This window comes from Coregonus clupeaformis, chromosome 35 (genome assembly GCF_020615455.1).
Source record: "Coregonus clupeaformis isolate EN_2021a chromosome 35, ASM2061545v1, whole genome shotgun sequence".
NCBI lineage: Eukaryota > Metazoa > Chordata > Actinopteri > Salmoniformes > Salmonidae > Coregonus > Coregonus clupeaformis.
In genome coordinates, this window is record NC_059226.1 from 5468534 (window position 1) to 5480640 (window position 12107).

General features: G+C 46.0%; 1 protein-coding gene across 2 annotated transcripts in view; it reads left to right on the forward strand.

Annotated features, from left to right (window-relative positions):
• LOC121551408 (syntaxin-1A) overlaps positions 1-10124 on the forward strand; it is a 33746-nt gene extending 23622 nt beyond the window's left edge. Inside the window, exons 7-10 of one of the 2 annotated variants that reach the window (XM_041864047.1) lie at positions 7572-7645; positions 7831-7968; positions 8209-8319; positions 9777-10124. In XM_041864047.1, the coding sequence (XP_041719981.1) occupies positions 7572-7645; positions 7831-7968; positions 8209-8319; positions 9777-9854 (401 nt within the window). In that variant the 3' untranslated portion in view covers positions 9855-10124. Of the gene's footprint in view, positions 1-7571; positions 7646-7830; positions 7969-8208; positions 8320-9105 lie in introns of both variants that reach the window. The other variant, XM_041864049.2, reaches the window with a different exon arrangement.
• Positions 10125-12107: the final 1983 nt, after the last annotated feature.

Sequence of the window (12107 nt, forward strand, 5' to 3'; positions counted from 1 at the left end):
ACACAACAGAAGTCCTGCAGCTGAACCTCCACACATACACACACACACACACTGCACAGTCATACACAGCCATAAAGCATTATACATAGCTATAGAGTGTTATACCCAGTCATAAAGCATTGTAGGCCTACACATCTCACAGGTCTCTTTCCAAACATTTAGAGAAACGTCCTAGTCAAATAATATAATTAAATACTTTTAAGGAGCGTTATCAACAACCGGAAGACATCATGCCAAGCCATAGATTGTTGTACAGCCATAGAGTGTTTATACATAGGCTACAGTGTTATACACATTGTTGATACTCGCAAATTGACCTTTGCTCTATTCGCATCGTCACTACCACATTGTCTGCTCTCCAGTGTAATGTGGGGCAGTGTGGGAATCTGCCATTTACCTGTGAGTGGGAGGCTGACTAGGCTAGGGGATGAGATGAGGAGGTGGTGTTGATAGCCCTGGGTCCCCGCAGAGTGGAGAGAGAATGAGGGGGTGGAACAAGGGTTAGCCTTAGGGCTCACCTGGGAATAGAGGGGTGAACAGATCCATAGTGGAAGTGTGTGCACACACTCATTAACACATGTACACCTATGTGTGTTTACATACGCACACACACACATATACACACGTGTCCTGATTGGGCGCTGGGTTGCCACGCCAGATGTTACTTTTGTCCTTGCCAATCACGAATGAGTCACTCATGACACTCACTCCTCCCAATGGCAATTAGTGAAAGGGCATACTCATTAATTTAGCTGTACCAAGAGGTTATGACATGCAGATTAATATGTTGAAAAATATATAATACTGTCACTACTTGCTACCTCTAACCAACCAAGGTTTATAAATTGACAAATGTGAGACGTGAGAGTTATTCAGCTTCTCTTGAAGGAGTGCCGCACACAGCCCTGAGCCCAAATAGGGAGAGGAAAGAGAGAGGGACTGTTATTGGGTATGGCAGTGGCTGAGGTTATTGGGTATGGTAGTGGCTGAGGTTATTGGGTATGGCAGTGGCTGAGGTTATTGGGTATGGCAGTGGCTGAGGTTATTGGGTATGGCAGTGGCTGAGGTTATTGGGTATGGCAGTGGCTGAGGTTATTGGGTATGGCAGTGGCTGAGGTTATTGGGTATGGCAGTGGCTGAGGTTATTGGGTATGGCAGTGGCTGAGGTTATTGGGTATGGCAGTGGCTGAGGTTATTGGGTATGGCAGTGGCTGAGGTTATTGGGTATGGCAGTGGCTGAGGTTATTGGGTATGGCAGTGGCTGAGGTTATTGGGTATGGCAGTGGCTGAGGTTATTGGGTATGGCAGTGGCTGAGGTTATTGGGTATGGCAGTGGCTGAGGTTATTGGGTATGGCAGTGGCTGAGGTTATTGGGTATGGCAGTGGCTGAGGTTATTGGGTATGGCAGTGGCTGAGGTTATTGGGTATGGCAGTGGCTGAGGTTATTGGGTATGGCAGTGGCTGAGGTTATTGGGTATGGCAGTGGCTGAGGTTATTGGGTATGGCAGTGGCTGAGGTTATTGGGTATGGCAGTGGCTGAGGTTATTGGGTATGGCAGTGGCTGAGGTTATTGGGTATGGCAGTGGCTGAGGTTATTGGGTATGGCAGTGGCTGAGGTTATTGGGTATGGCAGTGGCTGAGGTTATTGGGTATGGCAGTGGCTGAGGTTATTGGGTATGGCAGTGGCTGAGGTTATTGGGTATGGCAGTGGCTGAGGTTATTGGGTATGGCAGTGGCTGAGGTTATTGGGTATGGCAGTGGCTGAGGTTATTGGGTATGGCAGTGGCTGAGGTTATTGGGTATGGCAGTGGCTGAGGTTATTGGGTATGGCAGTGGCTGAGGTTATTGGGTATGGCAGTGGCTGAGGTTATTGGGTATGGCAGTGGCTGAGGTTATTGGGTATGGCAGTGGCTGAGGTTATTGGGTATGGCAGTGGCTGAGGTTATTGGGTATGGCAGTGGCTGAGGTTATTGGGTATGGCAGTGGCTGAGGTTATTGGGTATGGCAGTGGCTGAGGTTATTGGGTATGGCAGTGGCTGAGGTTATTGGGTATGGCAGTGGCTGAGGTTATTGGGTATGGCAGTGGCTGAGGTTATTGGGTATGGCAGTGGCTGAGGTTATTGGGTATGGCAGTGGCTGAGGTTATTGGGTATGGCAGTGGCTGAGGTTATTGGGTATGGCAGTGGCTGAGGTTATTGGGTATGGCAGTGGCTGAGGTTATTGGGTATGGCAGTGGCTGAGGTTATTGGGTATGGCAGTGGCTGAGGTTATTGGGTATGGCAGTGGCTGAGGTTATTGGGTATGGCAGTGGCTGAGGTTATTGGGTATGGCAGTGGCTGAGGTTATTGGGTGTGGCAGTGGCTGAGGTTATTGGGTGTGGCAGTGGCTGAGGTTATTGGGTGTGGCAGTGGCTGAGGTTATTGGGTGTGGCAGTGGCTGAGGTTATTGGGTGTGGCAGTGGCTGAGGTTATTGGGTGTGGCAGTGGCTGAGGTTATTGGGTGTGGCAGTGGCTGAGGTTATTGGGTGTGGCAGTGGCTGAGGTTATTGGGTGTGGCAGTGGCTGAGGTTATTGGGTGTGGCAGTGGCTGAGGTTATTGGGTGTGGCAGTGGCTGAGGTTATTGGGTGTGGCAGTGGCTGAGGTTATTGGGTGTGGCAGTGGCTGAGGTTATTGGGTGTGGCAGTGGCTGAGGTTATTGGGTGTGGCAGTGGCTGAGGTTATTGGGTGTGGCAGTGGCTGAGGTTATTGGGTGTGGCAGTGGCTGAGGTTATTGGGTGTGGCAGTGGCTGAGGTTATTGGGTGTGGCAGTGGCTGAGGTTATTGGGTGTGGCAGTGGCTGAGGTTATTGGGTGTGGCAGTGGCTGAGGTTATTGGGTGTGGCAGTGGCTGAGGTTATTGGGTATGGCAGTGGCTGAGGTTATTGGGTATGGCAGTGGCTGAGGTTATTGGGTATGGCAGTGGCTGAGGTTATTGGGTATGGCAGTGGCTGAGGTTATTGGGTATGGCAGTGGCTGAGGTTATTGGGTATGGCAGTGGCTGAGGTTATTGGGTATGGCAGTGGCTGAGGTTATTGGGTATGGCAGTGGCTGAGGTTGTGGGTATGGCAGTGGCTGAGGTTATTGGGTATGGCAGTGGCTGAGGTTATTGGGTATGGCAGTGGCTGAGGTTATTGGGTATGGCAGTGGCTGAGGTTATTGGGTATGGCAGTGGCTGAGGTTATTGGGTATGGCAGTGGCTGAGGTTATTGGGTATGGCAGTGGCTGAGGTTATTGGGTATGGCAGTGGCTGAGGTTATTGGGTATGGCAGTGGCTGAGGTTATTGGGTGTGGCAGTGGCTGAGGTTATTGGGTGTGGCAGTGGCTGAGGTTATTGGGTGTGGCAGTGGCTGAGGTTATTGGGTGTGGCAGTGGCTGAGGTTATTGGGTGTGGCAGTGGCTGAGGTTATTGGGTGTGGCAGTGGCTGAGGTTATTGGGTGTGGCAGTGGCTGAGGTTATTGGGTGTGGCAGTGGCTGAGGTTATTGGGTGTGGCAGTGGCTGAGGTTATTGGGTATGGCAGTGGCTGAGGTTATTGGGTATGGCAGTGGCTGAGGTTATTGGGTATGGCAGTGGCTGAGGTTATTGGGTATGGCAGTGGCTGAGGTTATTGGGTATGGCAGTGGCTGAGGTTATTGGGTATGGCAGTGGCTGAGGTTATTGGGTATGGCAGTGGCTGAGGTTATTGGGTATGGCAGTGGCTGAGGTTATTGGGTATGGCAGTGGCTGAGGTTATTGGGTATGGCAGTGGCTGAGGTTATTGGGTATGGCAGTGGCTGAGGTTATTGGGTATGGCAGTGGCTGAGGTTATTGGGTATGGCAGTGGCTGAGGTTATTGGGTATGGCAGTGGCTGAGGTTATTGGGTATGGCAGTGGCTGAGGTTATTGGGTATGGCAGTGGCTGAGGTTATTGGGTATGGCAGTGGCTGAGGTTATTGGGTATGGCAGTGGCTGAGGTTATTGGGTATGGCAGTGGCTGAGGTTATTGGGTATGGCAGTGGCTGAGGTTGGATGGATTCAGAAGTGGGAGGACAGAAGGACACTTGGAGGGAGGCAGAGGTCTTTTTTTAGGGTGTTATGTCTATATGTGTGTAAGTGTGTGTGTGTATGTGTCTTTGTACGCATGTGTGTGGCCATCACATGTTGTGGCCTTTTTGTCACAAGCTGCCATGCTAAAGCCTCACAGGGTCGGTCACTAAGGTTACAGACTTGAAATATCAATTTCCCCCTGGATGGAATAGTGGATTAGGCCCTCCTATTGCCAACTGGTGTCACAAGATAGCCCCAACACATCTCTGCTTGTTGCTAGCAGGCACTTTTCATTGGAAAGCTGTGGAAAGACAGGGAAGCAATGTTGCGTGTGCATGCTTTATTTCAAATAGTGATAGTGTTAACAATCTGTCTGTAATACAACCATGATGGAACTCTACAACATAGGTTTCTATGGATTGTTGTTTGGATGAATTCAATCACTAAGACACATTTAGTGAGTGAAACAAAAAAGCCCATACTGTATTAATCAAATATGGTCTGTGTAAGTCATTTGGGCGGCAGTAGCCTAGAGATTAGAGAGGTGGACCAGTTCAAGCCCCGGGCCGGACAACACAAAAATGGGAATGCAACTGAACTGGCAGCTAGAAGGCTGCTGGTCTCTAATCCCTAGAACCATCTCCAGTTGTTGCCCTTGAGCAAGGCACTTAGCTGCACAGAATTACTCTCCATCCAGGGGCACTGCACCGCTGCTGACCCTGTGCCTCTCAACGTGTGTGTGTGTGTATCTGGGGGTATTGGGAAAGGCAGAAGACCAATATCAGTTTTAACCAATGAACAATAAAGTTGTATTCTATTCTGTAAGGAATATATAGGGTGTCCAATCAAAAACGCATATTTTGACCAATGGGTAAATATGTTAATTGTGTACATAATCCTCTAAGAAAACCAATGGTCCAAACCTCATGTTTCTATCATAATCCGTTCAAACTTTATTGGAGTTTTTACCCTTGTAGGATGGTCAAAATTAGGGCGACTAAATCAGTGGAGGCCAGAGAAAAAAATGTGTTAAAAAATCAGGAAAATAACATTGCGTCAGCTAGGCTGGATGATGTGCGAGAATTTATGCTACCTGACAAGCTTAATGTTAATTAGAAACTGGATGGGTCGAGCCCTGAATGCTGATTGGCTGAAAGCCGTGGTATTGCAGACCGTATACCACGGGTATGACAAAACATTTATTTTTACTGCTCTTACGTTGGTAACCAGTTTATAATAACAATAAGGCTCCTCGTGGGTTTGTGATATATGGCCAATATACCACGGCTAAGGGCTGTGTCCAGGCCCTCTGCGTTGCATTGTGCTTAAGAACAGCCCTTAGCCGTGGTATATTGGCCATATACCACACCCCCTTGTGCTTTATTGCTTAATGATACACTACATAACCAAAAGTTTGTGGACACCCCTTCAAAGTAGTGGATTCGGCTATTTCAGCCACACTCGTTGCTGACAGGTGTCTAAAATCGAGCACACAGCCATGCAATCTCCATAGACAAGCATTGGCAGTAGAATGGCCCGTACTGAAGAGCTCAGTGACTTTCAACGTGGCACCGTCATAGGATGCCACCTTTCCAACAAGTCAGTTTGTCACATTTCTGCCCTGCTAGAGCTGCTCCTGTCAACTGTAAGTGCTGTTATTGTGAAGTGGAAACGTCTAGGAGCAACAACGGCTCAGCCGCGAAGTGGTAGGCGACACAAGCTCACAGAACGGAAATGCAGAGTGCTGAAGCGTGTAGCACGTAAAAATCGTCTGTCCTCGGTTGCAACACTCACTACTGAGTTCCAAACTGCCTCTGGAAGCAACATCAGCACAGGAACTGTTAGTCGAGAGCTTCATGAAATGCTTTTCCATGGCCGAGCAGCCGCACACAAGCCTCAGATTACCATGCGCAATGCCAAGCGTCGGCTGGAGTGGTGTAAAGTTTACCGCCATTGGACTCTGGAGCTTCACCATCTGGCAGTCCGACGGACTAATCTGGGTTTGGCGGATGCAAGGAGAACCCTACCTGCCCGAATGCATAGTGCCGACTGTAAAGTTTGGTGGAGGAGGAATAATGGTCTGGGGCTGTTTTTCATGGTTCGGTCTAGGCCCCTTAGTTCCAGTTAAGGGAAATTTTAACGCTACAGCATACAATGACATTCTAGACGATTCTGTGCTTCCAACTTTGTGGCAACAGTTTGGGGAAGGCTCTTTCCTGTTTCAGCATGACAATGCCCCCGTGCACAAAGCGAGGTCCGTACAGAAATGGTTTGTCGAAATTGATGTGGAAGAACTTGACTGGCCTGCACAGAGCCCTGACCTCAAACCCATCGAACACCTTTGTGATGAATTGGAACGCCGACTGCGAGCCAGTCCTAATCGCCCAACATCAGTGCCCGACCTCACTAATGCTCTTGTGGCTGAATGGAAGCAAGTCCCCGCAGCAATGTTCCAACAGTGGAAAGCTTTCCCAGAAGAGTGGAGGCTGTTATAGCAGCAAAGGGGGGACCAACTCCATATTAATACCCATGATTTTGGAATGAGATGTTCGACGAGCAGGTGTCCACATACTTTTAGCCATGTAGTGTATGTTAGAAAAAGACCCCACTGAATGATTCAGAACATAAATAATCAAATTTGTCTTGGTAAAATGTATTTTATAACCTAAGGAAGTGAAACGTCATCACCAAAGCACTCTGGGCAGAGTGGGTGGACACCCTAGAATATATTGTATGCGATTATGAATTCATATATGCTTTTATGAATGCTTATAGCAAATGTTATAATGCATTATTATGGGTGTAATAGGAGGCACCATAAACTCATTACACCCAGTTGGTTCATAGAAACTATTATCCTTCTTTTCAGCCCCATCTTAGCTTTTTCAAACAGGAAATCTGTGAAATACTGCCTTTTAAAACAGACTGAATGTGTCTCCCATCAGGGGCTGGGTTAGGCAGAGATAGAAGCAGGCAGACAGGCAGATGAGAGACTAGTGTGTGATTAATCCTACGCTGATGCCTCTCTCTTTCTTTCTCTCTCCTATCTCTCTTTCTCTCTCTTTCTTTCTCTCGCTCTCTTTCTCTTTGCGCCTCGTCCTCCCAGACTAATTGCCTGAATGGGGTTATGGGCGCCCGCTCTCTGCCATCGTGATGAGTGATGCGTCGGTACACTCACTCACTCTCACACACACACACACACACAAGGACAAGTACACACACACGTGTTCTTGGATATATAGTACACACATAGACATATACAAAGACATACAGTATACTTGTGATTGCACACACACAGAGCATCCCTGAGGATACTAATTTAGCCTGTCACAATGACATTTGGTCTGTCTTTATCAGTTATAGTTAGCCATTACCAGTTGGATCACGTTATGAGATTTATTGCTGTTTCAAAATGTATAGTCTTCTATTGTGCTGTATATACTCAATTGCTGTTGGTTACAGGTTGGTATTTGGAGACCAACTCCATGGATTGTCTTTGTCATTGTAGCTGGTAGGAACACAACTAATGAGGAACTGGAGAGCATGCTGGAGAGTGACAACCCTGCCATCTTCACATCAGGGGTGAGGGACCACAACATGCAAGTGTCTGATATAATCATACACAGTACAATCATCTAGAAGACAAGCTTTCTCTGTTGGCGAGGTGTAGCATACCAACTGAGTATGCCACACCTACAAGGGGGAGAACTTGTGTGTGGGTATGAGTGTGTGATGACACATGAACTGTGTCACTGTGTCTCTCTTAGATCATCATGGACTCCAACATCACCCAGCAGGCCATGAATGAGATTGAGACGAGACACACTGAGATCATCAAGCTGGAGAATAGCATCAGAGAACTTCACGACATGTTCATGGACATGGCCATGCTGGTGGAGAGCCAGGTAGGAGTCTATACACACTGACTGGCCAACACACAACAATGAAGACTACACACATACCAATTAGAAAACCCACAACAATGAAATCCCTCTCTTTCTCTTCCCTGCTCCTCCGTTCACCTTCTCTCTCTCTCTCTCTCTCTCTCTCTCTCTCTCTCTCTCTCTCTCTCTCTCTCTCTCTCTCTCTCTCTCTCTCTCTCTCTCTCTCTCTCTCTCTCTCTCTCTCTCTCTCTCTCTCTTCAGGGGGAGATGATAGACCGCATAGAGTACAATGTGGAGCACTCAGTGGACTATGTAGAGAGGGCCGTGTCTGACACCAAGAAGGCAGTAAAGTACCAGAGTAAAGCCAGGAGGGTAAGTCAAATACTAACTCTCAATGTGACCTGATGCAAGTGTTGTTGTTATATGTGACATGGTATGATGTTGATGTGCCGTTGCATGACGTTGATGTGACATTGCATGACGTGGCATGACGTTATTGTGACGTTGACGTGACATGGCATGATGTTGATGTGAGGTTAGTTGACGTGAGGTGGCTTGGTCAGCTGTGCATGTCTTTCCCAAAGTAAAAGATTCAGTGACATATAATTGACTCAGGCCCATAGGAGTCTCTCTCTCTCTCCCTTCAGTGGTTCAATGAGAAGATTGTCACACATATAGCATACATTGCGTTGTGCCAGTAACCAAAAGGTCGCTGGTTCTAATCTCGAGCCGACTAGGTGAAAAATCTGTCAATGTAAATTACATTTTAGATGTATAGTACACCCCCTTGTGTCTGAACAGACACAGTGCAGGATGGGATTGGACCCTGCTCACACAGAAGTGATGCTTGTACAGTTGTTGTCTGTGCAATGGGGAACAGTACCTGTCCCTTCATATTGGTCACACCGTCCTCTCCCAGCTCCTAACCAGACTAATCATTGGACCCACAAACACACTTTCAAAGCGCATATGTCACGTATTGACATCAATTGATCTCTGGAGACCTCTGTGGAAAAAGTGACTATTAATTTCATCTCCAGTAGTAAATAAATGTGCATCTAGTGTTATAGGTGGGTCAATTAAACAGTCACAAATAAAGGTTGCCAAACTGTTTACTTGCATTTACCCTCCACTACCCTCAACCCCTTTTTAACCCAGGCAAATCATGCATGACCTTATGTGACATAGACACATGGACTTCAATGAGACCATCTACCCTCAACACTGCTGCTGTGACAGAACAGCATGCATCTCCCCAAGCCTACCGCTATCTGCTGGGCTACATCTATTATTCAACTGTCTCTTCTACACACGCTGTAGAACTTACCATTAGTCACAGATCTAGGATCATCTTAGTCTCTCTAACTCCTGACCATTGCTATCAGAGGGAAAATGTGAAACTGACGTAAGACCAGCGTCTATGCAGGGTAAACTTAATCAGACTCCTCCCTGAATGACAGGCTGTACAATATTGCCACCACTCAAGGTTGAGAGAAGTTGCAATTTAAACAGGCAATTAAAGAATGACTCTAATACAAAGCTCACATTTAGAGAATAAAACCCTATTCCAATACATTAACATACTTTAAAAATGCATCTGTTTGCCTAAAGCTGTGAAATGCTGGTGCATGTGTGTATTTCCTAGCTATGTTCTATGTAAGCATGCCCATGTTTGTTTTACCTGTTGCACATAACTGTGTTGTTGGCAATATGGTTAGTAGTAGTTCTGACAATAACATTTTGGTAACGCCATTTCCCCCTCTACTCTTTCATGCTGCCTGGAATCCTTGTTTTATTTCTATTGATATAATGCAATAATGGTCATGCAGAAGAAAATAATGATTATTATATGTTGTGTGGTGCTTGGTATTGTTATTGCCTCCAGTGTTGGTGGGAGTTTAGCATAGAAGACACATTACACACATAGACACACATGCACACACACAAATAAAAGATACACAGGGTACAGGGCAGGTGTATTCGTTATGCATGAGTGTCTCTTGTAAATAATATGTGGTTCTAAACGTCTTATTGATTGTTGGATGTTGAATGTTTTACAATGACATTTTCAATGTATTTGGGGTCGATTGTAACCGGGAGCGGGACATTTGTGATTTTGACAACAGTACTGTAACTCTTACATTCCAATTGAAAATAACTCTTTATTTTTTGTTTGTCCAAATAAATGACCTCTTTTGATGAGTGAAGTCAGCATTTTCTGATTGATTTGTCTGACCAATAATTCTGAACGATCTAGCTATTTATCTATAACCAGAAAATGACATTTCCTAAAGAAAATGTGTGTGCTTGCTTGTCTTGAAGTATTAATGGTTGCAAAATCGTCATAACCCTACCCTCTGATTGGTCCCTTCATGATAACATCATCATAACCCTGTTCTCAGATTGGTCCCTTCATAATAACATTGTCATAACCATGCTCTCTGATTGGTCCCTTCATGATGACATTGTCATAACCCTCCTTTCTGATTGGGCCCTTCCTAATTACATCGTTATAACCCTGCTTTCTGATTGGTCCCTTCGTAATGACAATCATCAAAATCCTGCTCTCTGATTGGTCCCTTTGTAATGACATCGTCATAACCAAGTTTTCATGAATTTGATGATATAATCTTGAATCCCATTCAAAAACAGTATGGGACATGATCCAGGAAGTAGGCTGGATTTCATAGTGTATTGAGTGTAGCGCATTATATACAGTGGGGAAAAAAAGTATTTAGTCAGCCACCAATTGTGCAAGTTCTCCCACTTAAAAAGATGAGAGAGGCCTGTAATTTTCATCATAGGTACACGTCAACTATGACAGACAAAATTAGGAAAAAAAATTCAGAAAATCACATTGTAGGATTTTTAATGAATTTATTTGCAAATTATGGTGGAAAATAAGTATTTGGTCAATAACAAAAGTTTCTCAATACTTTGTTATATACCCTTTGTTGGCAATGACACAGGTCAAACGTTTTCTGTAAGTCTTCACAAGGTTTTCACACACTGTTGCTGGTATTTTGGCCCATTCCTCCATGCAGATCTCCTCTAGAGCAGTGATGTTTTGGGGCTGTCGCTGGGCAACACGGACTTTCAACTCCCTCCAAAGATTTTCTATGGGGTTGAGATCTGGAGACTGGCTAGGCCACTCCAGGACCTTGAAATGCTTCTTACGAAGCCACTCCTTCGTTGCCTGGGCGGTGTGTTTGGGATCATTGTCATGCTGAAAGACCCAGCCACGTTTCATCTTCAATGCCCTTGCTGATGGAAGGAGGTTTTCACTAAAAATCTCACGATACATGGCCCCATTCATTCTTTCCTTTACACGGATCAGTCGTCCTGGTCCCTTTGCAGAAAAACAGCCCCAAAGCATGATGTTTCCACCCCCATGCTTCACAGTAGGTATGGTGTTCTTTGGATGCAACTCAGCATTCTTTGTCCTCCAAACACGACGAGTTGAGTTTTTACCAAAAAAGTTCTATTTTGGTTTCATCTGACCATATGACATTCTCCCAATCCTCTTCTGGATCATCCAAATGCACTCTAGCAAACTTCAGACGGGCCTGGACATGTACTGGCTTAAGCAGGGGGACACGTCTTGCACTGCAGGATTTGAGTCCCTGGCGGCGTAGTGTGTTACTGATGGTAGGCTTTGTTACTTTGGTCCCAGCTCTCTGCAGGTCATTCACTAGGTCCCCCCGTGTGGTTCTGGGATTTTTGCTCACCGTTCTTGTGATCATTTTGACCCCACGGGGTGAGATCTTGCGTGGAGCCCCAGATCGAGGGAGATTATCAGTGGTCTTGTATGTCTTCCATTTCCTAATAGTTGCTCCCACAGTTGATTTCTTCAAACCAAGCTGCTTACCTATTGCAGATTCAGTCTTCCCAGCCTGGTGCAGGTCTACAATTTTGTTTCTGGTGTCCTTTGACAGCTCTTTGGTCTTGGCCAAAGTGGAGTTTGGAGTGTGACTGTTTGAGGTTGTGGACAGGTGTCTTTTATACTGATAACAAGTTCAAACAGGTGCCATTAATACAGGTAACGAGTGGAGGACAGAGGAGCCTCTTAAAGAAGAAGTTACAGGTCTGTGAGAGCCAGAAATCTTGCTTGTTTGTAGGTGACCAAATACTTATTTTCCACCATAATTTGCAAATAAATT